The sequence below is a fragment of the Perca flavescens genome, chromosome 9 (assembly GCF_004354835.1).
Source record: "Perca flavescens isolate YP-PL-M2 chromosome 9, PFLA_1.0, whole genome shotgun sequence".
Classification (NCBI taxonomy): Eukaryota; Metazoa; Chordata; class Actinopteri; order Perciformes; family Percidae; genus Perca; species Perca flavescens.
In genome coordinates, this window is record NC_041339.1 from 12,448,821 (window position 1) to 12,476,507 (window position 27,687).

The 27,687-nt window shown below is 41.8% G+C and overlaps 2 protein-coding genes across 6 annotated transcripts in view; both read right to left on the minus strand.

The window, feature by feature from the left end:
* Positions 1-3,251: 3,251 nt before the first annotated feature.
* Positions 3,252-8,306, minus strand: hsd17b7 (hydroxysteroid (17-beta) dehydrogenase 7). Of its 4 annotated transcripts, XM_028587774.1 has the most exons (10): positions 8,228-8,306; positions 6,205-6,411; positions 5,777-5,869; positions 5,462-5,576; positions 4,473-4,667; positions 4,227-4,340; positions 4,081-4,137; positions 3,906-4,004; positions 3,743-3,805; positions 3,252-3,626 (listed from the first exon to the last, which is right to left on the minus strand). In XM_028587774.1, exons 1-10 carry the CDS (start codon positions 8,260-8,262, stop codon positions 3,606-3,608), a joined length of 999 nt encoding a protein of 332 aa, XP_028443575.1. In that variant the 5' UTR covers positions 8,263-8,306; the 3' UTR covers positions 3,252-3,605. The 4 variants fall into 4 exon arrangements, 2 of the variants coding, with proteins under 2 accessions (XP_028443575.1, XP_028443574.1); XM_028587773.1 differs by having other exon boundaries at positions 3,252-3,805; XR_003693386.1 differs by lacking the exons at positions 3,252-3,626; positions 3,743-3,805 and having other exon boundaries at positions 3,972-4,004; positions 4,227-4,264.
* Positions 8,307-8,555: 249 nt separating this feature from the next.
* Positions 8,556-27,687, minus strand: part of ddr2a (discoidin domain receptor tyrosine kinase 2a) — a 34,130-nt gene continuing 14,998 nt past the window's right edge. Inside the window, exons 2-17 of one of the 2 annotated variants that reach the window (XM_028587313.1) lie at positions 25,207-25,320; positions 18,548-18,650; positions 17,740-17,971; positions 17,262-17,409; positions 15,966-16,068; positions 15,152-15,332; positions 14,808-15,048; positions 14,502-14,564; positions 13,452-13,588; positions 13,102-13,261; positions 12,740-12,972; positions 12,137-12,264; positions 11,800-11,997; positions 11,469-11,703; positions 10,565-10,714; positions 8,556-10,324 (exon numbers count right to left, since the gene is read on the minus strand). In XM_028587313.1, coding sequence (XP_028443114.1) covers positions 10,193-10,324; positions 10,565-10,714; positions 11,469-11,703; positions 11,800-11,997; positions 12,137-12,264; positions 12,740-12,972; positions 13,102-13,261; positions 13,452-13,588; positions 14,502-14,564; positions 14,808-15,048; positions 15,152-15,332; positions 15,966-16,068; positions 17,262-17,409; positions 17,740-17,971; positions 18,548-18,650; positions 25,207-25,288 — 2,526 coding nt within the window. In that variant the 5' untranslated portion in view covers positions 25,289-25,320 and the 3' untranslated portion in view covers positions 8,556-10,192. Of the gene's footprint in view, positions 10,325-10,564; positions 10,715-11,468; positions 11,704-11,799; positions 11,998-12,136; positions 12,265-12,739; positions 12,973-13,101; positions 13,313-13,451; positions 13,589-14,501; positions 14,565-14,807; positions 15,049-15,151; positions 15,333-15,965; positions 16,069-17,261; positions 17,410-17,739; positions 17,972-18,547; positions 18,651-25,206; positions 25,321-27,687 lie in introns of both variants that reach the window. The other variant, XM_028587312.1, reaches the window with a different exon arrangement.

Here is a 27,687-nt window from a genome sequence, read left to right on the forward strand (position 1 = left end):
TCCTCAGGCCTCAGTTTTAAACTAGAGAGGGCTCCACTGCTCCATCAGGCCTGTTGTATACGCACATAAATACCTTTACAAAACTCTAGGGAGACAGCAGGTGCATCTGTTTGTAGCTAGTAGCCTATGTTTCAGATAAATTGGAAGATGTGTTGTGAGGAAAGGTCAAAATATGATTTAGTTCTACTTACAAAACATTCAGTAAAGCTCATCAAAGAGTGACAAACTCTACACTGACTGGCTGTCCTGTCATTTAAATCTGGCTCACACAAGTATTCACACCATGAGCCCAGGGCCCTCTTTAAACCCTGCATGTAGCCTACTGCTAGTGTAAACAATATTTCACACAATATTTCATACACACAGATATTTAGCACCACTCCTAGGGTAATTTAACCTAAGCCGTGACTTTAGAAAGCAATAGTTTGGTTAGAGGACATCTCTCTAATTTCTCCGCCACAGTAATTCTCCAGAGGAAGAAGAGTTAACAACGAAGTAGCACATTACAAGCTGCAGATTGTGGACACACACACGTTTCATACATCTGTCTATTTGTGTATTAGCAATAAATCTCCAAATTGGGGCGTCTATGGCTTAGGCCGCAATGTTCCCGGTTTGATTCTTTTCAGGGACCTTTGTTGCATGTTATCGCTCTCTCTCCTCAGTCATCTCTGTACTATCTCTGCCAAATAAAGGCAACATTTGCCAGAGTAAAACTTCAAATGAAGTTGTCTGTGACAGTAGACACAGTGGGGTGTATTTTGGGGGTGGTCTGAATGTGGGATCTACACAGCAAATGAATATGTAAACATTATCTTGCAATCAGGTGCTAGTGGGCACTTGGGACTGTTTTAGTCAGCTACTGTTCTGAAACAGCATTGCATTTGCATTTAGTATGTTGGATGGTGGAGGAGGATTGTGCTCTGTACTGTCTTTTAGTAGAGCGGATGTTATCGACCTTTCTTTATCATACACAGGAAAAGCATTTGGTCACCACATAGACATCCTGATCAGTTTCCACTGCTAATATAACGTTACAACACATTTCATACGGTTGCAACACATTAGCAGAAGACATTTCTAAATATTTTTAACCAAACTTAGAGTGGTTTTCAAATGAATAGGCTGAAACCGACTGGGTGAGAAAATGACAGCAAAAGAAGTTTGAGGGTAACTGAAAAGGTTCGAGAGTTACAGACTATTACAGTAATTTTATCAAAACTTTGAAAATATGTATTTATTTAAATAAATGGCTGCTTGTTTTTTTATGCCTCATGACGGCTCTGATCAATTAATATTTTACATTCCAGACTACACACAATTTAAACATTTTTATAGTTATCAGTGCTTTAATGTTTACAAAAAACGTCCCCCAGTAATATCAAAAGTCCCTCAGGAATACTGTGCTTTGGTTGTGAAGAAGACCTGTAGTAATTTAAATGTTATAATATACTTTTCAAGGATTAAACATTTAGCTTTAATTTTAATATTATTTGTATCAGAGTATCATTGGTCCATTCACCATTCAAATACGAATATGTGATAGTTGTGTGGTATCTCTAAGTAGCCTACATGCATTTACCCAGCAAGGCTAGTTTTTGACTCAGTGGTTAAAACTTGGTCTAACATGTGAAGCCCCAAAAAAAAAGAATTAACCCCAAGCTCTCATTGTTTATTGGTGGTATTTTGGGAGTTGTGAGTACTGGAGTTTGACCTTATAAGGCGAGTCAAACCCTGTCAGCTGCCAGGCTTGTTAGGGACAACTGATCTGTGTGATTGCAGGGAGACAAATGGACATTTGCACTGAAGGTCTGTTTAAATGTATAATGTAAATACAAAGATGATTCTTTACGTTTACTTATTTACATTTTAATTAGGTATTTCAACTTAGTAGAGACAACCAAACACACTGGGCAAAAAGGTAACCTTTAAGAACTACATTAGTGTTTAGTGTTGTTTTAAATGGTTTTGCAGAATTCCCTATATGTTCAGCATTAATCTGTTTTCCTAAATTAAATCAATCTAAAGTCCACACAGTTTTTATTGGGCAATAGGCAGAAGTATTTCACTGCCTGGAAGGATTTTAAAGGTCTAGTAATTTGATCTACTAATCTTCTTACTTTATCACATTATCATACAGGACTCATACACCATGTCATATTTCATGACATTAATTTTGGAATCACCTGCCACAAAAGATTCATTGGGACTACTCTATATTTTTGAATGGTTTGAGTACAGCTTTTAGGTTATAGAAAGTAGAAAAAAATAGATATTTAACAGGTGTGTTGCTTGAGGAAAGCTATTGATCTACAGTCAGCTTGTCTGGGCTGGAAAACAAATTCAAAATCGAAAGGTTATATCTCATGGCATGCAAAACTGTGGGGAAATCGACTTAATGGAGATTTAGTCATAAAATATTATTTCTCTTTTAAGGCCAAAACTATTACAAATAAACAATTCATTTGTCTGAATGTAACTGTTTTTATCTCTGTTAAAATAGCCATTGCAAGACAACTGTCAGGTGATTCCAAACTTTCACTCTCACTGGAATTAAGTTTGTAATATGAATTAATTGAGGGGTTTTAATTATATAGTCTATGTTTAATTATAGGAGTGCCCGGAGTTTTTGTGCAATGTTCATTTTGTTTAATAACATTAAAATGGGTTTATTCCACCACCTACAGTTTGACTGTCGCTGTCATAATGGCCACTTATAAGCCCCGTTCACACAGCCTGTTCAAGGCGGGACTAGTTTAAGGAGAGAGGTGGCAACAAAAACAATCGCTTATTTTCTGCTTGTCTCTATCTCGCGTTACTGAACTGAGTGGTGCTGAAGTGGTCCGACCCCGTCGGACTGACAGTCCCTCCTCCTGAACCCACTTTGGGAGCTCAGCCGATTATTATCCCTGCGCATCTGAAGATGACATCTCCAGTCGCCAAAGCCATGATGGAGTCCTACGCGCTCATGGTCATGGTCATGGGCACGTTTTTCGTCTATTTCTGTGGGATGGTGTGGGCTTTTTGCAACCCGAAACTGAGCGAAGCAGAGGAGGCGTGTGGGACTGATAAACAAGCAGCGGAACACGGGGACGACTGCTGGGTTTGTGCCCCAAATCCTCCAAAGCGGAATTCGACGTGCGCCTGTACGCATGTGCCGGCAACGACGTACACTGCAGAGGGGCTCACACAGACCACTTATGTCAACTTTTGGGATGACACAGATAATCTGCTGTCAGACTGCACTGCATTTTGCCGCGAGGATGATGGAACTAACAACCAAATTGGACATAGTCCCTCCTGGACCGCACAGGCTGAAAAGTTGGTGACATAGCCTATCCATCTCCGCATATTTGTGTCCTTCTCAATATTATACTTTACGCAGTGAATAGACTGTAAATCAGTAAGATAAAGTGGAAGAGAAAAGGCAATGATCAGTTTTATTGTAAACTCTTTCCCAAACCATCACAGCATACATTCTGGTTCGGTGTCCTATGATGTTTTTATGTCATGCTTATAGTCACTGTAACTTCTTTATTGTGCTGTGAAGTCAGGCTTGCATGTTGTGTCAGGCAAAGGACAGTTATTTTGGTGACATCTGACTACTAGTGTGCATCCCAGGTCACCTGCAAGACAGGAATAAAATACTCTCCATCCCAGAATTGTGTGATATGAGTCAAGATGATCCAGGTCCTGCAGAACTACGACAAACGTTTTGTTTTTCCTTCAGTTTCTTTCTTACTTCACTTTCTAGTTGTCGTAATTTCTCATACAAAGCATCGGATGTTTCCAAATCAATATCCATCTGTAAAGCAGGACAGAAGACAACATTTGCAACATGAACAATTTTATAAGTATTTACAACTGAAGTTGTGGATAGTAGTGGATAGTAGTGCTTTCGGTACCTTACGTGGCTGTGTGTAGTTGTTGCCTAGCCCAGATGTTAAGCTGTGGTACTTGGCCTGAGGGTCCAGTGATTCAGGCTTTTGCTTAAATAGCCAGAACTGCAAAAAAGAGCAGTACTCATGAATGAATTTGTTCTGAACTGGGTATGGAAACGAGAAAATTAGTTTTACCTACCAGGGCTTCAGCTCCATTATAAGGGGTCAGGGTGAAAGTATTGGTGAACATTCTTATCTGAGATCACCAGAGAAAGATGCATTAAGATACGTGGTATTATTTCAGCGGTGTGTGACCATATTTGGCCATTTCAGAGCTGCACTCACGAGCCAAAAGACAGGCATAAGCAGGGTCCAGAGGAAGGCTGGGAAGGAGGGCAGGATACTGTAGGTCAGATTGGTCATCACAAAACCAGGACAAATGACAGATGAGTACAAACCCTACAGAGCACAGTAAAAGCAGGATCACAGTTATCAATGTCATGGGAGGTAAAAAAGGTTTTGAAAAAAAGTTATTGTTGCAGGTATGGGTGATACACAGCATGTGAGGTGTGAGAGAGAGAGAGAGCCAACCTGTTTGTTGTAGTGTGTGTTGAGCGCCAGGCTGAGCAGGTCGGAGGCATATTTGGAGGAGCTGTAGGGTTGGGTGCCTCTCTGGTGCTGCATGTCTTCAAGTTTAAAAGCTGAGCGGTGAGCGTTACTGGAGGAGGTCCAGATCAGCTGGGACGTCCGGCCTGCATGGCACAGTAATGGTTCCAGCTCCCTGATCTGGGCCACAGCACACAGCATTACAAAAAAACATCTTAGTCATTAAGTCACAAAGGCTTAAAGGAGTTTCAGCCTTAAATAATGTGTTTTCATAAAACAAAGAGATATTGCACACTTCTTTCTACTGCCTATTTGCCTTGAAACAGGGCAGAAAGAGCCAGGTTGATTTGTGTGAGAAACAGATGAGATTATTGTATCTTACTCATTTTATTTTACATACAAATGCACTTTTATACATCTACTATATATCTTAGACTAACTTAAGATACACTATAGATTGCAAGTAGCAACGACAATGGCATCTCTTTCCACGTAGATCATACCACTAAAGTCCTTTCAGAGACCTTAAACTAATCAGCAGCATTAAATTCCTTCCAAATTTTATTGAATGCTTCAAAAAAAGATCACTTTAGCAAAAATAAATGTGTTCTCCTATCTAAACTATGCGTGAATACAGCAGCAAAGAGGAATTTATGTTTAAAGTCTAAACAGCAACTTTGAGAAGGTTTCTCTGTAATGGCAACCTAATACGCATCAAAATTGATCTGCAAACGCACAGTAAGCACAATACTGTCCACAGTGACCTTATGCCTTGAACAGTACGCACTGTTAATGTTTAATGAGCATTGTTGCTAAGTGACAGACAGATCCAGTATCACCTATATTTATTCCATCAAGGGTAAACAGCTGGCAAGAACTACTGTCCCTGCAGAAAACTGAAGGAAACATTTTGTATTAGATTCTATGTGTGGATCAAACCATAATACGAGATTAATTCAGTAGCATTTACTCACTAGCAGGAAGTGACCAAAGAGGTTGGTCTCGAAAACTTGCTGCAAGCCATCAGGGGTGACACAGTCCTTCTGCGTCAGAATCCCCTCACCAGTGGCAAACATGGTGATGATATGACTGCAAAAGATAGAAACATGAGCTCTAGAAAGGCAAGATAGTAGATAGAAGAGATGTTTGAAATAAGCAATTTTAAAAACGATGCAGTATATGGACATAGGTCAAAGTATAAAAAGCCACCAATGCAGCTCAGTTATTTGGAGTTGCTTCACACACATCCAGTGTAGACAAAATATGCTGCACGTGAGCATGTAAAGTACCTGGAGAAGAGGCCTTTGAAAAAGCCTTTCACGTCAAACTGTGGGTTTGGCATGATGCCTGCGTTCAGGTAGAGGTAGTCCAGACGGTTATACCTGCAGGGGACAATCAAAGTTAACTTCAACTTCCAACTTTATTATCCCGAAGGAAATTTGATCTGCAGCAGGTATCAAATCACCTCAAGGACCATGACAAACATAAAATATTGACAGCACAACAAAAGCAACAAACAACAAGGTAGGCCTACACCTGCCACACTGAACCAGAAGCTAAAAGACGAGCTAAAAACATTGGAAACGGCAAAGTCACACATATTCACTTCTGGACACACATATTCTAGATTCTAGAATATGAACATAAACTATTGATGATGACTATTTGTTTTGAATGTGCATTTGAGTGCCAGGCTGTTGTGAGTCTATCCTCCCACCTGAGTTTGACCTCCTGAGCAGCAGCGAGGACGGAGGAGACGCTGCTGGTGTCCATCTGCAGCAGGGCCACCTGGGCTGCGGGGTGAGAGCTGAGGAGGGCGCAGCGAGCAGCCTGAGCCCGCCGCATGTTCCTGCAGGCCAGACACAGCTGGAGACCCTCCGTGTCCTGCGAGAGGATGCGCTCACACAGCGCCAGGCCAATGCCACTGCAGGGAGACACAATGGCCCTCATTTATGAAACGTGCGTACGACCTAAAACAGGCGTACGACGGGCGTACGCCGATTCCTACGCAAAGCTCGGCATTTATCAATTTGGACGTGAGCGTAGGCTGCAATCAAATCTCACGTCTGGTCTGAACTCGTGTACGCAAGTTTTCGAGTCAGTGTGGACTTGCGGTGCAGCATATAATCAGTTTAACAGGAGAAGGAGAAGTCATCAGTTGATCACGTATCAGTAATGGCAGATCTGGCCATTAGAAGACCTCTATGCGCCGGTCTGCAACAGTGTTTTAGCCTGTGGGGTTCTGCACAACATCACACAGGAAAACACGGTGCCATAAATGTAGCGATGGAGCCAGATGACCCGATGCCCAGAGAGCAGTGTCCAGCACAGCCACCAACTGATGGCTATATGAAGGAGACAGGATATTATTCCTCACTTTTAAAATGTAGCCTATAGTGTTATGTTTGGCAATGATATTCAATACAGGAAACATGACGATGCACAACCTTTTTATTTATTCTTCAGGTTTTTGTTTCTCTTTCAAGTGAATGATTTATTTCTGCCATTGACCAAGTTATTTCGGCTTGTTTTTCCAGCCCCTCTGGGGTCCACGGGGGGCGGAGGACACGCGCTCTCCCTCAGCTGTTGCCTCGTTCCGACGAACACGAGTAAAATAAAAGACACTGCATAAACTCCGCTACCGTGTGTTTATTTAATTATAGGTACACCTACATGTAGGCCTAATAGATTGCAGTCGAAGCCTGTATATTACTATTAGGACTATAGAAAATGTGTCACTGTCAAGGATGTATAAATTAAATAGGCTAAACTTCAGCTGGAGTCCGATTTACTACGGCAACACTGTTGACCGCATCAGTGATCTCTTTTCATCCCGCATTCTTTCTACAGCCTTGAATACCAGTTTTCAGGCTGCCAAATAGTACACACGTTAGTGCAAATGAAACAGAGATATCAGGGTTTCAATCTCCACCTCTGAAAAGTTCCGCTTCTCAGCCGGATTACGTCTCGTCATGTCGTAAATTGTAGGGGCGAGGCCTCAAAACCCAGAATATATTGGGGCGTGATATTTAAATGACGATCGTTTCCAGCCGCCGCATTTATCAATGTACGACCATTCTTACGCTCGGATTGGTGTGATACGAACTTTTCATGAATCCCACGTCAAGCCTGTCGTAAGATGATTTCTGCGCTCATATCTGCGCTGGTTTCTACGTTAGGTTGATAAATGAGGGCCATTGTGATGTAAGGGCCGCCTTATAGACATAAGTTTCTAGCGAAAATCTGGAAACTGTTATCCACGCCTTCATAACTAGTGGATTAGACTTCTGTAATGCCTTGCTCTGTGAATTCAGTAAAAATCCGTCCCCTGCCTCCAGCTCATCCAAAACCCTGCTGCCACCCTTCATACCTGTTGCTTTAATTGATTTCAAGATATTATTGATCATTTACAAAGCCCTGAGAGGCATTTTCCAGATCTCTTATTGCCCTATGTCCCTTTCCTGCACCCGGGATCTTTGATGTTACAAAGCCCAGATTTACACAGAGGGGATAGAGCCTTATTGTAAAGCACTTTGTAACGGTGTTTTAAAAGGTGCTATATAAATACAGTTTATTATAATTATTATGTAATATCTATTATACAGCATATATAAACAATGGTTACTGTGATCAAAAATAATTCCACATACATGTGTATGACAAAATGATACTGCCATTTGGGCCAGGACTCTCTTGACGAAGAGATTTTAAAAAGTCAAAACAATAAATACAGCCATTACCTATTTGCTCCCGTCACCAAAACCACCTTATTCATCTTTTCTGGTCCGAACTGGAAACAAACTGCAAATGTTCGTTCAAAAGTTCTGTGTCCAGTTCTTGATGTGGAGTCATATTCTTCACTCCGCCTCCATGTTGTGATTGGACACTGCAGCAGCGCTCAGCCAATAAGATCTTGTTACCAGTCGGCTGAGCTTCATGGACCGCCCACATAGTGTCAAATAATCAGTACTTATGAATGAAGCAAGAGCTCTCAAAGAGATAGAATTCCCTGTTTACATTTTATTTTGTCTATCAATGTACAACATTTGTTTACAACGTATATAAAAACATTCTTACTGTAAAAGTACAAAAATGTAATAAAACCAATCATGAAATCTGTCAGGGTGCCATTACATTTTTACAGCTATACATCTGCCCCCCAAATTCATTTATAAACAGAGAGAGGAGAAAGATTTCTTTATTTGATGGGAATCACCACATGCTTCACAAATACCCAAATGTGTCTGCAAAATGAATATCATATTAAACTTACATGGATGGATTTTTTTGCCTAGACTGCAAAACACAGAAAGATAAGGATAACTTGTAAACGAAAAGTTGAAAATATCGTGCATAAGGGCAGACATGAGTGTCTTTTATGAACGAGTAAAATGGGACAAAGGACTCTGATAAGAGGGCCGAGCCTGTGAATCCAGCTAAAGTGGCAGAAAAACAGTGGTATGCAGCATGAAGTTCAAGCTATTAGACAGTTATACACAGAAGTAGAAAAGAGGGGAAAAGAGTCGTCCAGCATACATCAACAAAAGAAAGAACAAGCTAATAATTAAAGCCTGTAGATGAGTCATTAGGTGTGTTAGCTTTCATAAGCTAATATAAACTAACCTGAAGCATTCATACTGTTCAACATACTGCTGAACCGACATAGAAAAACTCAGCCGGCATTCCTGATAAGCATCTTGAATTATAAGAGAGTAATATTAGTTTGTGCTCGATGCAAGACAATAACAATAACAGTTTGTAGTGGGAAACAAAAAAATCTACTGAAGCAGTTTGTTTGGTGTTTAGATCTAAAATGTGAGTGGCAGAGTTACTGAATCAAATCAAATATGATGCTCCAAACACGTCAACTAGGAAAGAATAATAATCCACAAATATATCAACAAAACATAAACCAGATGACATATGAACATATAAATATTAATACAAAATATTGCTATTTGAGATTTAGACCTATCTATTGAAAATACCCAGTTCATACACACTTCATGTTCAAATCACAGAAGGAAAACTGCAGGGAGATGAGAAGTTACTTGATATTTCCTTGTTATTCCAAATGTGTGGAGTATGTCTGAGAAACTGAGATGAAATACTTGAAATATAATGAAATGTAACAGCCGTGGTTGGCTGCACGTTTCCCGCTCTACATTCAAGCAGTCTTCCAAAAGAAAACACAAGAAAGTTCTTCAACAATGCTGCACACGTTTTGTTCTCAAACACTGTAACATGGAAAATTGGACTCATCTTTAAAAAAAAAAGAAAAAAAGAAAAAAAAGAAATTAAAAAAATATTTCAAAAGTGCCGAATGTCACTTGCTACATTTAATTTTGGCTTCATCAACACACGTCACAACCCACCTTAATCACATTTCTGCGTGTGTTATAAAACAGAATAGATTTTTCTAAGGATACCTGTATGTCTATAAACATCTTAACCAACGTGATTGTGCCAATTAAACTCAAACTGACACACACCAACTGGTATTCCATCTTTGTAGAGTGTAAGTCCATGAAACAGTTTTTCCCAGATCGTAGCTTGGAGCCCACAGGTGGCTCTCACCCTGTTTCTCTACTGAAACAAGAAGGCTTGAACCTGGATTGTGTCTGAATCATGGTCTACTCTTGTCTTGCACCATTTCTTCCAGAGATGAACTATCTGGGAATCACTGTCTTTAACATTGCCCCGGCTTAGGGCTGTATTTCCACGAGGGCTCGGTGTATTTCCTGGAAGGAGGGACGCTCCTTCGTGTTCCTCCTCCAGCAGCTCAGCATGATCTTGTAGAGCGAGTCTGGACACAGCACAGGCTGAGGCAGGTAGATCTGCACAACAGGGGACGAGACGTTAAAGCCAGGGATTTACTCCTTTTGATATGTGGATAATTTGTAATGCAAGGCAGCTTTATTTGTATAGTACATTTCAGCAACAAGGCAATTCAAAGTCCTTTACATAAAACATTAAAGAGCAGTTAAAAACAATTAAAACATCTGCTTAAGAGAATATAAAACCAGCTAAAATAGAATAAGACAGGTATGTTATGGTATGGTTGTAACGTCACTCACCTGTCTTTTCTGGTCCCTGAAAAACTCCCCTGTGTTCTCTATCACCTGCTCATCAGTGAGCTGAGAGTAGGGTTGCTCTTTGCAGAAGTTTAGTATCTCCCACAGGGTCACCCCAAAAGCCCACACATCGCTAGCTGTGGTGAACTTACCCTGCACAACAAAAGATGGTGGTATGTACGGAAAAAGGATTAGTGCCACATGTGGGAAATGTATTTCAGTTCTGAGTTTAAAGGGTCCACGGCATGAAAATGTTACTTTATGAGGTTTTTTAACATTAATATGAGTTCCCCCAGCCTGCCTATGGTCCCCCAGTGGCTAGAAATGGCGATAGGTGTAAACCGAGCCCTGAGTAACCTGCTCTGCCTTTGAGAAAATGAAAGCTCAGATGGGCCGATCTGGAATCTTCCCCTTATGTCGTCATAAGGGGAAAGGTTACCTCCCCTTTCTCTGTTTTGCCCGCCGCCCACAGCTGCCCAGAGAATTTGGCCCGCCCATGAGGAAATAGAGCTACAACCGCGGCCGCAAGCTGGTCAAGGCCACACCCCACCCCCACCCTCCACCTTGCCCCCCCTCTCTCCTCCTCAATAGCATTTAAAGCTACAGACACAGAAATGGCACATACTAAAGAAAGCTCATTGTGGGACTGGCTCATAGTGGCTGTAATTCTGCACCAAGGCTGAATTTCGAGAAAGAGACTTCAGATACAGTATTAGGGGACGACTAATGCCTATATAAAAGCATCCAAAAAGCAGCATGTCATAGGACCTTTAAAGTCACAATTGTGAGATTAAAGTCAGAATGCCCTTTCCTAGATATGTCTATCAATTTGGCAAGAAAACATGACATAAAGGATTTTTTTTTCTCTGTGTCAAAAGTCAAATCGTTGTGAAGTAATGGTCCTTACCAGCAGGATGCTCTCCCATGACATCCAGCGTATCGGCAGTACCGCTCTGCCCTGGATGCGGTAGTAGTCACCACTGTACAGGTTTCTGCTCATGCCAAAGTCAGCTATCTTTATCGTGTAGTTTTTGCCCACCAGGCAATTCCGTGTGGCCAAGTCTCGATGAACAAAGTTTAGAGAGGAGAGGTACTTCATCCCCGACGCTATCTGAGCGGCCATGTAGCACAGATTATTGAAGCTGGAGAGGAGAGTAAAGAAACAGCGTCATGTGTTGGGAATAAAATAAACACACACAGTTAGACATACAGCCGTCTCTCACTTTGTTTGCACTCACCTGACTGTAGGTGCGTTGCTGAGCAGAGCGAGTTGTCCCTCGGGTTCGTGGCGGGACAGAAACTGGTTGAGATCTCCGTTCTCCATGTACTCTGTGATCATACAGAGAGGGTCGCTGTAGATGCACACAGCTAGCAGGCGAATGATGTTGGGGTCCTTCAAACGTGACATGATCTTTATCTCTTTCAGAAAGTCATTCCTACCAAAACACAAAAATGTAAGTGATTGACATCAGAATTATATAAACTTTTCATTTCAAGATCTATTTTCAGTTTTAGGTACAGGCTAAAAATTTGGTATTTGGTGCCACTGAACACTGGGCCGTCTAAAGTCGATACCTTGCATTTTTGTTGGCGTCTGAGCGGAGCATCTTCACAGCCACTAAAACTGGCAGGTCCTCGGGGATGTCAAATAAAAACTCTTTATTCATAAATTCCTGCATTCCGTCTGCTTCGCACAGGTGCACCTGAGAGAGGGCGGAAAGGAGATATTTAAATATAAGCATATATCAAATATAACCGCCGAATATAATGCTCCTTTGTGATTGTTTCATGGCGGTTACGTACAAGTTAACACACACACCTGCGCAGGAAGGTGCCACATTGCCGGATTTTGTTGTCAGTTTCTCTGTGTATGTGTCAGTTAAACTTGGATTTACTATTGTAACTGTTACAGTTACTGTTATTGGCTTGGGGTTTCACACCCACGTGGGTCCCAAAGGCTCTTTGCTAACGCCCATTAACATCCCAACTCACAAAAATTAGAAGAGAGAAAATACAGGCAGAGGGCATAGTCTCTGCGGATACAGAAACCACCACACAGTTCTAGTTGGTCATAAGTGATGATTGAGAGGGATTCCTTTTGTATTAGTATATACATTGTTTTTTAAGCTGATCTAAAGCTGTGAGAAAAGCTGTAGAAGAATGGTATAGAGCATACACCTCTCCGAACTGGCCCTCTCCCAGCTTCTCTTTGAATGTGAGCAGCTTTCGCGGGAACTCCTCCACTGCAACATCCTTCCCTGACAACAGGTCCATAGTTAACGCGGGGATGGCGTATGTGTTGCCTCCGGTTACACCTTGCAGGTTTACAATGTCTGCCTCTGCGTAGTGAGGGGCGCCATCTTGGACTGCAGTAGTTGCGGTGGATTTAGAAGCTGATATGCTGGTGGAAGCTGAAACACAATACGTGAAATTGCAACTAAGAATCTCAATAAGTCAATGAGATAAAGGGAGGGACTGACCATGTTGAATATCAATTGAAATGGATGTGTATATGTAAGCAGACATGTGTGGCCACCTACCAGGCTCCTCGGAGCTCTGAGCGAACTCCGGCAGCTTACATATGATGCGTGATGGCTCCTGGTAGTCTGGACCAAGGGGGAAGATGCGCTCATAGGTGGAATTAGACTCCTGCTCACTGGTTGTGCTCGACTGGTTGTGGGTGTAAGCGAACGTCTCACTCTGTATTGACAAACTAGCAGTTAGTTCATCGTCCAGCATCCGGCGAGAGGCCTAGAATGAAGGACGTGGGGGGTGAAGGAACATATCTGACCACCTCCCGAAAGAAGACTCAAATGGAAATGCACAAAATGACTCAACATGCACAGGTGCACACGTTTGATCCAGAGTAATACATCAGTGATGAACTCACCTTCTCCAACATCTTCTGCCACACCTGCCTCCACAAGATGATGACAATGATGACCACAAGGATGAAGATGATGGCCACTAAACAACCAATCAGTATCCGGGTGTTGCTGTCATCTACTTTGTGTGTAGGGTCATCCTCTGGGCGAGGAAACAGATTGAGACACATTTTACTGTCTGTATGAATGATGGGGGACCATACTGTACTTCTCAATTACGTCAGGACAGTCATTAAATATAGGTATGCAAATAATGGATTTCTTTGAAATTTGTTGCAAAAGCAGGATATACCTTATGTAAACAATTTAATAAACTACGGCAGGTAGTGTGACTTGTCAAACAGGTGTTAACTAATAAAATTAAAATGCTATGCTGCTATTTTGCATGCTGACACACCTACATTTATATTTTTAGTTCCACCTGTGCTTTTCCTGCTGTGACAAGTCTGCTATGAGAAACCTCCACTTATCAGGAGCATGAGAATGTTAGATTACTGTTCTGAAAGGAAAATAATCTCTCTCTTTTTTAATTTGCTCTCTCTTGCTCTCTTTCTATTTTGTTAGTTTGGAGAAGTTAGTCTTGATTGATTTGTTGGTTCGGGGATCTAAATGTGCAAAACAGGAATCAACTGGGCAACTTTGCTATATCCATCATCGCAAATCCTGACCATCCTCTCTTTAAGGAATTTTGCTTTTGTCACATGAACCTTTAATTGTAGCCTGTCCTGTATAGTACCAGCACTTTGAATGTCTTCAATTGTCTTATTGTCTTTTTTACGCTGTCTTGCTGCAAAAAGAATCTCTTGCAGGACAATAAAGATCTGAAGTGAACTGTTCTTCCTTATTTGTTGTGTCTGCGTATTAACTTTGTCAAATCCTCTGACAAGGTTGTTGACAACAAAAGATGCCATATTGTTATTTGTCATGCATGCCACAAAATGTCATGAAAAAAATTACATTAATTAGTAAACAAAATGTGTGTGTGTGTGTGTGTGTGTGTGTGTGTGTGTGTGTGTGTGTGTGTGTGTGTGTGTGTGTGTGTGCGAACAACTGACCTGGTGTGACAGGTGGCAGTCCTGTCTTGGGAGGAGCCAGTGTTGTGTTGTACATGGCTGTATCTGAAAGGCCAAAGACACAGACGCTGATCAGAAACAAAATTTTACATCTTCAATCAGAAGGCCACAAAACAGACTTCAATAATAACAAACAACATATACAAATAAATAGACTGTTATTATGCACAGTCTCTCCAAATATTTGCAGAAGTAAATAACGTGTAAAAGTAGATATTTACACAAATGAAAAACCACCAGATATCTTGCTGCAATTACAGATTATACACATGGTTCAACAGTCTATACCTGACTGGAAGGTGATCTCGCTGAACAACATCCAGACATCAGCAAAGTAGAACTGGCACTTGATGGCGCTGGCCATGTGATTGGCCAGGTTGACGGTGACGAAGCGGGCGCTGGGATTCTCCACGTCCTCCACGGGGCTAAAGGAGAGTGGCGTGGCTTCCCAGTCTGCCTCAGAGCGGAAGTAACACACCACCTGGCGGAAGACCTTGACGTGTCGTGAGTACATGTTGTTGCAGTGGACCTAGACACAGATAAAGACGCATGGGAAGACTTTTAGTGCTGATGAGAGACGTAAAAATATATACATATATATATATATTAACTTGTATCATCAGGAGCCTCACCTTCATGGTGGTGAAGTTGCGTATGCGGTCAAACTCAAACATGATTTCAACATTGGAGAAGCTCTCATTAGTCCAACCCACGTAGTCATACCCGGGCCACACATTGTGAGTGTCGTGACTTTGTGTAAAATCATCCCGGCCACACACTCCATCGGTCAGCTGGCCCAAGCCCTCTGTCATACTGAGAAACAAAGAAGTGTAAAAGAGAGGCAGAAAACACAGAGAAACATCCTTTATGTTCAAAGAAAGAACTCCTGTTAAAAGTTTTTTTTTTTTTTTTAATGGTGCAACCGTTTAACACTAGGTGGCAGCATTGTAAAACCAATTCTTCACTTCTGCTGTTGGCTGTGATATCGTAAAAAAAAAAAAAAAAAAAAAAAAAAAAAAAATGCCATTTTCTTTTCCCTCTGCACAGTTGCCTTCACAGAGAGAAGGAAGCCGGCCTTTGTCATGGAGGACATCATTCACCGTGCCATAAACTAAACATTCCTGTCAACAAAAGACTGATTGGTTCATTCCGGTTGCTAAACTTTAGAAGCATGGTTGACTCAGTCATTCCTATGACGTATTGCCTAACTAAGTAAACCACCATGACCCACGCTCCACCGCCTGTCTCTTTGCTTTCACCATGGTGACGGGGCAACAACAAGGTGAGGGGAAAAAGTACTGAGGAAGGATGAGAGCGATGACGAAGCAGTGTTTGAAGAAGGGAGAAGGAGGGAATAATGGAACACACACAGAAACACACGCACACACACACACACACACACACACACACACACACACACACACACACACACACACACACACACACCTGTTGGTGACAGCTCCATCATAGACAGAGTCGTTGAGATAAGCAGAGTAAGCAGGCAAGCTCATCTGTTCTCCTGCTGCAGCATTGTACGACACCAGACCATCTGTAAAGCAAGGACAATTATTTATTTATAAAATTACATAACCCCATTACATTTTTGGTGAGTCTTTATGATTCTGAACTCATGCTGTGCAGAGAAGCATTGTCCAAAGTTTGTTTCAGAATTGTAGTTGAGATTGTTATGCTTACTACTACAAAGCATGGCTAGCATTTTCCAGTATGTAAAATACACAGGTGCAGAACATGCAGACTATGTGATGTTTTCAAACAGAGTAGATCTCGGAGTAGAGCTGCTGCTCCTTTGCGTCTAAAGGAGCCAGTTGAGGTGGTTCGGGCATCTGGTAAGGATGTCCCCTGGGCGCCTCCCTAGGGAGGTGTTCCAGGCACGTCCAGCTGGGAGGAGGCCTCGGGGAAGACCCAGGACTAGGCGGAGGGATTATATCTCCAACCTGGCCTGGGAACGCCTCGGGATCCCCCAGTCGGAGCTGGTTAATGTTGCTCGGGAAAGGGAAGTTTGGGGTCCCCTGCTGGAGCTGCTCCCCCAACGACCCGATACCGGATAAGCGGACGAAGATGGATGGATGGATGAAGACATGTTTTATTAGAGGGCCTGGTGATTTCATGAACTTTTTGTTTTTACACTTTTTTCCTCTTCTTCTACTTTGATTGGATCTCAAATTTCACCAGGTTTCCATACTCAAAAACTTTGTAATGTTACTACTTTGTGATTTGTTAAGCTAGTTGCCTGACAAACCTTCTTCCAGCTATAGGAGGCAGTACTTAGAGAACCTATTGATTTCGTTCTTTTCCTTTTATTCTTTCACTTTGACCTCACATTTCACAAGGTCCCATGATCTAAATCTCAAGTTTAAATTTGCCACACTTGTCGAGATTCAAGCCACTTTAAGCCCCCTATGGGTTCTTGGGCTTTTGGGGCACACATGCTTATCTAAAATGCTCATGTATCTGCCATGCATCAAATAAACCTCGGCACATTTAAATTGGTAAGTCAGTGATATGATTATTGCAGTGCAAATTAGTGTTGTTTAAAAAAACTGTGTCCTTCTTGTACAAAAAGGTGACAGAGAATCAGCTGATCCTTTCTATCTTTACGGGCTCAAAGGTAAGAACTGGAGCCTCAGCTCAGCTGTCATCTTTGCACTTTTGGCAGGGGCTCATCAGCCCTTACATATCCACTCTTCAGTCACTGCCCTGTCCACATCAGCCACCTCTTACCCAGCCATTCACAGCCGTAGAGCTCCACTCTCATGCAGACATTCATGGAGTGGTCTGTGACGGGCATGAAGCGGACGAAGCGAGCAATGATGGGCGGCTCGAGGTCCTTGAGTACAATGACGTAGGCGTTCCTGTTTCCTTCAATCACCTGCAGGTTAAATTAAACAAACACACCTTGACTTCATAAAGAAGCTCACTAAGGATGCAAATGACCCATGGCCTCTTTTTATCATTTATAGATAATGAAAAATTACTGAATCAGTCCAAATATTATCTCTATTACGACTATAAACACAGTCATACCAGGTATAAACAATGACAGGCCATAAAAGCATGACCTGAAGGCACAGGATGAGTATCAGTACACAGGGCATCTTTATTACAAGTTTGTTATAAAGGTCCTAATAGATTATAGAGTGACATCCAAGCCAGGATACGCCCAAGCCAGTGTAAAGCACTGGCTGATAGGTCCACTTACCTGCTTGCCCTGCCTGTTTCTCCATGAGATCCAGCGGCTGCCATCGCGGCTGTACTTAATCTTGTACATCTGGGCAAACTCATTACCGATGCCTCCCGCGTGACGCCCCTGAGTGCCCACAAGGGTGATGAAGTGGAGCGAGCGCAGGTCAATCTGGAGGAACTCCTTCAGGCTGTCTGGCTCCACTGTTGTCTCTGGACACCACGCGCCATCGCCCTCCTCACAGTTCAACCTGGGAGAGACACGGAGAGAAAATGCAGGATGGGGGAAATGATGTTCATATTTGAATTATAGCAGGAAATGGAAAAGGGCAAGAGGGAGAAGAAAAAATTAGAACAGGATGGAGAGGAAAAGGTGAGAGGAAAGTTAAAATGAGTGCGGTGGCGGGTTTCAGTTCTTATAGCCTGTTATAAAAACATCTCGGTGAAAGCCTGCGTCGTAAATTCATCTTAAAGTGTTAACTTTGGGCACGGGGCTGGCAGGGGCGAGGGTGAGCTGGGCGAGACTGAAAACACAGCCGGGATGGATGGGGAAAGCGTATTACATCATTATCCTGATACTTAGTGACGGCCACCCAGGTTCTTCTGCGCACACACACACACACACACACACACACACACGCACGCCTCCCTAATCATGTGGCTTTAAGTAGAACTGATACCTCAGTTTGTGGCGTACTGCAAATAAACTGGCACCTTGCAGGATAAGCCACCCACACACACACTCATTATCAGGGTAAACATACTAGTGTGTGTGTGTGTGTGTGTGTGTGTGTGTGTGTGTGTGTGTGAGAAAGAGAGTGACCTACCTGCCGTATCTAGCAGCGGTGGATTCAGACCACTGGCTGGAGGCAGAGATGTCCTCGTCCTGTATCTGCCCTCCTGACATGCCCAGAGGATACCGACACACACCTGAGACACAACATGTCTGATTAAAAGACTAGAAGAAATAAGGTCATGATGAACATCCACTCAGTGCCCAGGTGTGTGTTTAGCCACAATCACCCTGTATTTTTACCAAGACAGGAAAGTGACTAATAAGTAGCTCTGTTTACCGTTTTTTTTTACATTCGGAAAGCAGTAATTGTATTCTAACTTACTGTTAAGTCCGTGTTTGATTAGCGGTATGTAGTTTTGGAAAGGCCAGAATTACAGAAAAGCCTTTAAAGCAACACTAAAGAACTTTTCCCGCTTCGGTCCCCCTACAGGTTGGAAGCGAATGGACAATTCCGCTTCCAACCTGTAGGGGGACTGAAGCAGGAAAAGTTCTTTAGTGTTGCTTTAATTTATAATTGTTTACGCTGTGGTAGGCTATTACTCCCTTAAAGGAGTAGTTTGAAATTTTAGGGAATACTCTAGCTTTTTGCATTGAGTTAGCCGCTAGCATTAGCTAGATAAGTAGATTGATACCAATAGATATATATCTATGCTGACACCACTCTCATGTCTGTAACGTTACACTACGACGCTACAGCCAGCAGGTGAATAGTTGCATCAAGAGTGTAAACAGGGGAAAACAGCTAGCTTGGGTCTGTCTGAAGGTTAAAAATAATTTGCTTATTGACAACTCTAAACCTTACTAATATACATGTTGTGGTTTTACTGGGGATTATGTGCTTGACTACTTCAGTGAGTCTCATCGTCGCCATGAGGTTGCCTGGCAACTAGTGGAGAAACTAGTGGAGACTCCATTTTATGCTAAGCTAGGCTAACTGGCTGATGGCTACAGTTCTGATATGCAATGGACAGACATAAGAGTGGTGTCTATCATCTCATCCAAAAAGAAAGCAAATAAGCATATTTCCCAAATAGTGAAACTATTCCTTCAAATAAATCCTCCTCTTCTTTTTTTTTTACGTTTACTTGAGTAAATTACTTTTACTTGTACTTGCAAAAATCTGTAACAATGTCTCTATTTAAGGAGAATATGCTTTCAACCCCTGGTATTTAAGGCTACCAGGATTATCACACTCTGAAACATGGCACTTCTCTCAGAACAACCACAGCGCTTGTTGGAGTTGTAAATTCGAAACCGTACACTAACACACATTTCTAAGACAGAACTACTTAATTCCCAGCTTCTTTCAAGAAACCTGCAAATGCTGGATGAAGGGGTGGTGTTGTGATGTGAGGGTACCACACACACACACGCACACACACACACACACACACACACACACACACACACACACACACACACACACAACTTCTTCCACTCAAGTTGAGGTTGTTTTATTGAAATAATAAGCTAGATCCATTCAGTGTCTCTGCCAGTCCAAACAGTGCTGGTATCAAGCACATATACAGGAGTTTGTGTGTGTGTGTGTGTGTGTGTGTGTGTGTGTGTGTGTGTGTGTGTGTGTGTGTGTGTGTGTGTGTGTGTGTGTGTGCACGCGCGGTAAAGCTGGCAGGTTTCAGCCCATCACGCCCCCGCTGTGCGGTCAACAGAAGCAATGTGCCCTGCTCTGTTTCCTGCATGCCCGTCCACCCCCTCATGTCTCCTCTGCCCTCCTCTTACTCCTCCTTGTGTGGTCTCTCCCCTCACTCTTTTCTTTTGTTCCCTTCAGTGGCGAGAGCTGATAAAAGTTAACAGCGTGATTTTGAAAAACTTCATCTCATTAGGACTCAGCTGGCTAGTGGCTAACTGAGCGTGACACAGTCAACATGGTATCTATTAACTTTTACAAGGCTCTGAATGAATCTACTGATTTCTGGTTTCCAAGAGCAAAAATGAAAGGGCACTTTTCCATTGCGTGTTATCTACAGGGTTGAGTTGATCTTATGTTTAGGCATAACATTGATAACTCCACCTAACAGGATATGACCGCTAGTTAACCTCATTTATGGACGAAAGAGCCTTTGGAAAAACTTGATTTCTGCGTTTGTGATTGCGTTGGGTTGCGGCTTTCAGCTGTGGGCAGAAGTTAAAGGGAGACTGACCCAGTAAACCTGGCCTTAAAAAACCTTTGAGCAGATGCCAGCAACAGCAGATCTCGAAGTTCAAGGCCTTCTCTGTCCCTCTCCTGCTCTTTATTTCTTCCTTTTTATCTCCCTGTGATTCCCTCTTCCTCTTACTTGATCTCATCCAAATATTTGCTTAAAAGTCACAATGAGAAAATGCTCTGATGGACTGATGACCTGATACGCTGCTCAAATATCTGTGCACACAAAACCCTGCGTAGATGCAACCACACGCACGCAAGCAGGCTTCGTCTTGGCAGTGACACAGTGACAGCTTAAAGGAGGCACAAACAAAAACTCTTCCAGATGTCTAAATTCGCCTCCTCTGTCCTCCTTTCATCTTGTCCTCTCTAAACTTTGTTCCATGCTGCCCTCTTCGCTGCAGCCCTCATCACTTATCCCCAAATGTTTACACCCCTCCACTGCACTCCTATTTCTCTCCTCGAACCAGATCGCCTTGGCTATGAGCAGACCACATCACCAAAAATCATCTTACTCTTCTCATATTCTCAGCATGTTAGCAGTATCATTGGCTGCATAATTACGTAACCATTTTAATGATAGGTGCGGTGCTCAAAGTGCACGTACAATAGCTGTAGTAAAACAAAAATCGTCAGACCACGCTTCAAGACAAACAGCAGAGATCTCCAATGAATGATTTTTAAATCAAATCAGGGCAGGATAAGATGACAAGGAATGTCAATGTTTGAAAATGGATAAGCTGGAATGATAATCACAGGCATCAAGTAGCTGAAATGTTGTATGGTTCTTTGGTGCAGTGTTGCAGCCTGGTCCAGAGGTTATGGGTTTGAGGTTATTGGCGTTACTGCACTTGTGAGAGCCAGAAGAGCAGCACATGAGCGTCATTCACACAGAGGTAAAAAGTGTAAACAGACATCGAGACGAAGAAAGCCATGACCAGAGTGCAGCATCTTTTACTCCTACTGTCTCACACTGGGATGACACATAATTGTCAAAAAGACTAAAAGTACTCTTAGTGATAATGCTGGGATGATTGTGTGAATGTTGTGTGGTATGAGGTGGTGACATAAATAGTGTAATTTTGTGATGAAGTCTTGCCAGTAAAATAGACTGATATATACACACACAGAGAAAATGCAACTTGCTGGGGAAAACATTGAATAATTGCCTGGAACATAATTGATGAAAATAGGAGTCATTATCAGAGTCTTTAACCACATCCTCGAGAGAGTCAGAGAGACAGGTTTCAGTATATATCGTGCCGGATGTGTGACCACTCTTCAAAATGTTGGTTTTTACTGTGTTTATTTATCCACCCAACCCACTCAGAGGTGAGCCCTGGGGTGAGCTATGGGGGCAGGCGAGTGTGTTCGTTTGGACGCAAGCACACATACACTGATTTCCCCCCCACACACACATCACCCATCAGGCTCAACATTTGGCCACAGTATCTAAAAATATCACCCCAGAAAAAGGTGGAAAAATACCAGAGCGAGAGAGAGAGAGAGAGAGAGAGAGAGAGAGAGAGAGAGAGAGAGAGAGAGTTGAAGGAGTAATGCACCAAACCCTCTCTCTCACCTCTTGATTTTAACCGCACCCTGACTACTGAAAGGCAGGTTTGTTCTGTAGTGTTTGCTGTCCAACCGCTGGCTCCAAATACACACACACACACACACACACACACACACACACACACGCAAGTTGAGGTTCACATCTGCTGGATAATACCTGTCCATCGAGGGCAGTTTTGGTTGTGTTGCTTAATCTACTATCTGCTTTATTACATGTATTACATCTACACCGTGGCCACAATTTACATTTAAGAAATTACAGGATTACAACTCAAGATCCTGTTGTCCCAAGAGTCAGTTGTTTTGAAATATTTTTCCAAGAGTCAGTTGTTATATATTTTTATATTAACAATGGATCAAACTTGCAGAAACTTATCAAACAACTTTGTAGTTTTAATCAGTCTTGTAGCTTTTAAGACACGATCGCCACAACAACCTCACAAGGTGATATGGATAAAATGTGTTTACACCACTGCTTTAAAGACACGCCGTTACATTCAGTCAGTTGCTCTTAACAGTGGAATGGGATCCCAAACATGAAACAACAAACACGTCTCATGGTGAGCAACGGTATGTTTTACCTTTGTGATAAAACCATATCATGTTTACCTGTGAAATGCTAAACATAGCAGGAGTATTAAAAAGATATAGCCTCAGAGGAAGATTATTTCTTCTATCAAAAGAGACAAAGTCTTAAAGTGATGTGTGATTTAAAGAGAAAGTTCTAATCCACTAATAATTCACTCGTTCATTCATTCAAGGTTTACTCTAGACATCTTCACGAGAAGAAGCCCACACAATAATAGTAGTGCTTGATATTTGGCCGCTGTGCCCACACCTCCTCCCCCTCCAGAGTGAAATAAAGTTCGCCCACTCACGAGTAAAATGGGAAAGACAGGGATGGTATAACTCAATTGCTTGGGAATTTTAAACAGGGGAAAGTTGGCATCACCCAACATCTCAGCTCTACTATATTCAGCCATGAATATTTTCCAGACCTTGGAAAAATGACTCTCTTCTCAATGCAGCACAACTAAAGCATTAGACAGAATTATAGGTGGATATATCCTGCTTCCATTTATTAGAGCAGGTTGAGATTTAAGCTCTCAGTGACAACGATTATTTAAAAGAAAAAAATCTTTTAAATAATCGTTGGTGGTTTTTAAGTGAAGAAATCCCTTGGGTCCGATTACAGATACTAAAGTTTGTCTTCAATGGTGAACTTGTTGAACTCTGACCATGATCAGATGCAGAAGCAGTCCTTTTCATGACTTATGAGTGGTCAAATACTGGGAACACACACACACACACACACTGCTGGGGAGAAAGACAGAGCCTATTTCAATGGACTTTCCTTCTGTCAGAATGTCTGGTATGCATTAGCCACAGACTCCAGTGGGATAGCTGGATCCACAGTATGCGTGTGCATGCGAGTATACAGTATGCATGCAAGCAGGCACAGACACACACACACACACACACACACACACACACACACACACACACACACACACACACACACACACACAAGAGAGACAAGCACAGAAAGTCACTACCACAAGGGTCAAACATTGAAATCCTAAATTAAGTGTAGTTGAGAAGATGCCTCATAAAATATCTACAATCAAAAGTTTTGAATTCTAAAGAGCTAACACTGCACTTACAAACACTTACAAATATCCTATGTTACATTTACATCTGGTTAAATAGGCCAAACATGTAGCAATTAATATATATGCGTAAGGAGACATACGCATGAAAGTAACCACAGCATGCATAAACTATTTCACTTAAAACTCCTTCTATAAAAGCGCTGTGTGATCTCTATCTTGCTCACCCTCTCGATTTCTTTCCTCGCTTTTTTTTTTTGTTAAAACTCCTCATAAAACTATGAGCTTTGGCACAAAGAACGAATGAATGACAAACAGGGAAAGCCAGGTTTTGAGTGTGTGTCTACGCCCAAAACTGATCTGTGTGTGTATTTGTGCATGTCTGTACAGCTCAAATGATTCAAGGTATGGGCAAGCGCTCTAGAAACAACTGCTGTTAAACGTAACTTTTTGTTTGTTTTGGTCTTGGTTTAAAAAATGTAATGTTTGTACGTTTGATTCAGCACTGTTGACTGAGGAAAAACCTCAAGCCTGTCATCATGACCTCATGTCTGTTTTTATTCTCATACACTCTCAAAAAGAAATTGGATTTACACTTGTATAACAGTGTGGTATATATAGTCAAAAGTTTTATTTTGAAAGTGGAAGTGGGATGGAGTAAGGCGGGAGGATGTGGAAGTGACAGGGCGTTTTTTTTTTTTCACTGGTTTTATCTTTCTTTTTAAACACTGCTTGGCAGAGTGAGGTCAGGGTGACCTGTAAACTCTGTGTTGAACCTTTCTGACAAAACCATCATTAATTACTGTTTGGATCTGAACACATGACATTTATTATCCCTTCAACGATAAAGAAAACTCAGCGTGATGACAGAAGCTTTGAGACTGAAGTCATAAACAGCAGCCAGATCGAGGTTTGTACTGGCAAATATCTGCTGTAGTTCTACAATGTCAACGATAACCAAAAACCTCTCTTTGGTTCCTATTTGACTCGGTCTCTGTCCACAAAATGCTGCTACTCTATTTCCTTGTGAAAAAAAATTACTGGTCCTTTTTTATTGACATCACACAAAAAAACCACCCGTACGAGAAAGGCGTGCATGCTGGGATCAAAGAGGCCAAACCAGAGAGAGGGGACCACATGGCTCCCACAAAGCAGCACTTATCCAAAATCAAAATCAGACTGGACTGGACTGGAGCACCAAACACTACCCAAAACTCACAAAACTCATTTCACGGTATTCACAAACTCTCCATTATGATCTTGTTGCATTCAGAGACTTGAGACACTGAAATCATGGCACAGATAAATGGGAGATGCAGTTTGCCCTCTCGCGGGAGCACAGACCTGGGTTGACCTGTGATGTGACGGCTCCTAACAGGTAGAGGAGGATGAGCAGGAGGAAGTGAACGTCCCACAGGTGCTTCATCCCAAACACACGCACAGAGACAGGGTTCCAATCTGAAAGACAAGATGGACACAGCAGGTTACGCAAATGTGCGGTACACAGCTTAATATACAGTTTGACCACAAGGCTAAAACTGTGAAAAATAGCTCAGTCTGTAAGCACATTTTATTTTATGATCACTACTCTGTGTTCATGGGAACCAAACGTTTGTTTGCATATACAAGGGAAAAATGGGAGTTTAATTTGAAGCCTGTTTTTATTCCACTCATTAAAAGACAAAATAATTGCCACCAAACTGCGATTTTGCATTTATATAGTGCTTTATCACTCTATGAGAGAAGGCCCATTAAATTCTAACAGTGGTAATATTTCAATAGCAACCATACAAGACACAATACAACTAAAATGAAGCTTTTTAATTTAATCTTTATAATTTTACATATTACGCGCTAATTGTCGGAACAAATGATGAATGAATAAATGATGGAGGAAGGGGAGAAAGAGACACTGAGTCACAGACATGACTTCAGCTGCACAGATACAGCGCCAAAAAGTCGCCTCCATCTGACCACTTTAGTCCAACAGCAGAGCAAAACAACCAGTTTCAATGAGTTTCTGTCCACATTTCCCTTGTGATGTGACTTCACAAATGTAGAGTTTGAAAAAACAAAACAAAACAAAATCGGACAAACATGGCAATGCATACACCCTTCTGCAACTTCGCACACAACTCTGCTTATTAAATGTTGACAACAGGACGAGGATGTGCAGTATACACCCACATTAGTCAAAGATCCCGCTTAAGTTTGCTTCACTTAAACAGCTTAGTGTAGTTATTGATCGAGTTAAACCAACTGGGGCACTTTTACTGCTGCTCAAAGTCTCTGTTATATAACTCCGTTTTATTGTCCACACCATTTTATTTGCATCTTATGTAACAAAACTGCAGCAAATGAGACACTTTGGTGTTAGTAGAGAGAAAAATCAAGTGTTCATGTTTTGTGTACTTTTACACTTATTTTTCTTTTAGTATAGTTTTCCACTGCTTTTGTGTTATTTCACTATCTAATGCTTTTGTATCTTTATTGTAGTGCAGGCGACTGGCTTTCTGCTACAACTCCAATGTAAATATTGAAATACTAAAAGGCATCAATAAAGCAGGGTTATCTTAACCCAATTACACATGACACAAAAGAAAACTACCAGAGAACTGTGGGGATTTTCACAGACATCAGTGTGTGTGTGTGTGTGTGTGTGTGTGTGTGTGTGTATCTCAGACGTTTCCTGGTCTTCATCAGTGGCCAAAATCAACCTTTTCCTGACGTTTCCCCATTGAAATAACAGAAGGATCAGCAGCAGCAGTGCTCCGCTCCGGTCAATGGGACATGACTGGACTACAGTACAGGCTTTCATACATACTGTTCAATCTGCTGTCAGTGACTGTAGAGTATTATTCCAAAAATATCATCTCTATGCTTATCTCTTGTTGCTTATGTTCAACAGGTCTCCACCAGCAGACACTTTGTCTGCTAATGCTCCAGTTCACCTCTGTCCAAATTAACCTCTGGCAGATATGAGCAGCAGGTTCACATACATATCATTATGGGAAACAAATCCAGGCCTGTTGATTTTGAGCTCATGCCAAAATGTACTCTATTTTTAACCAGCAGGCTTGATTTTATAAAGATACGTGATATTGAAGAACAAATTTCCTCAGCTTTCCACATTTCCTGGCTACAATGACTGGACATGTGTATTTGGAAATATCAAAAGATTGATATTTATGTTTGTTTGTTTTTTACCATAGACAGGCGCTGTGGATTCAAATTGATTCTCCAAAGTCTCTTCAATCAAAAGCTAAATGCTCAAGCCGACCTTCAAAGTAATTCTGTAGTAAAACTACCTCAAACTAATCTTGTGCGACCAACGTTGATGGTCCACCCGAATTTTGTCGCACTAATTAAGGTCTGACTTGCCTCTTTTCATTGTGCCTTAACGCATAATCGTATTGCTTTTCTTACTTCCATTTCCTGCAGCTTCAGATTACAGCCACTTCCCACTGAGACGCTTTTACTAAGCTTAACTGCTTTTGGCTTTTCATAGCTAATGAAACATAAACACCTGATGGCTTGTGTGCATTTGGAAGTCAAAAAGTATGTTTACCATGTGCTGGAGAACATTTATGTAAAGATTGCTTGTGCTGTATCGGGGAGGAGAACTGACCTTTGGTTCTCAAAGGACCATAATGGTGTGTTTGCATGTTTTAGCCCATTTACTGCAAATCACATACATTTTGCATTACTGCTCAGTCTCTTTAACATTTTTAGTCCAGATTAAAATACAATGGATTGATTGTCATAAATGTAGCATAGGTCCCGAGAGGATGAATTCTCTTGACTTTTTATCAACAGGTAACAAAT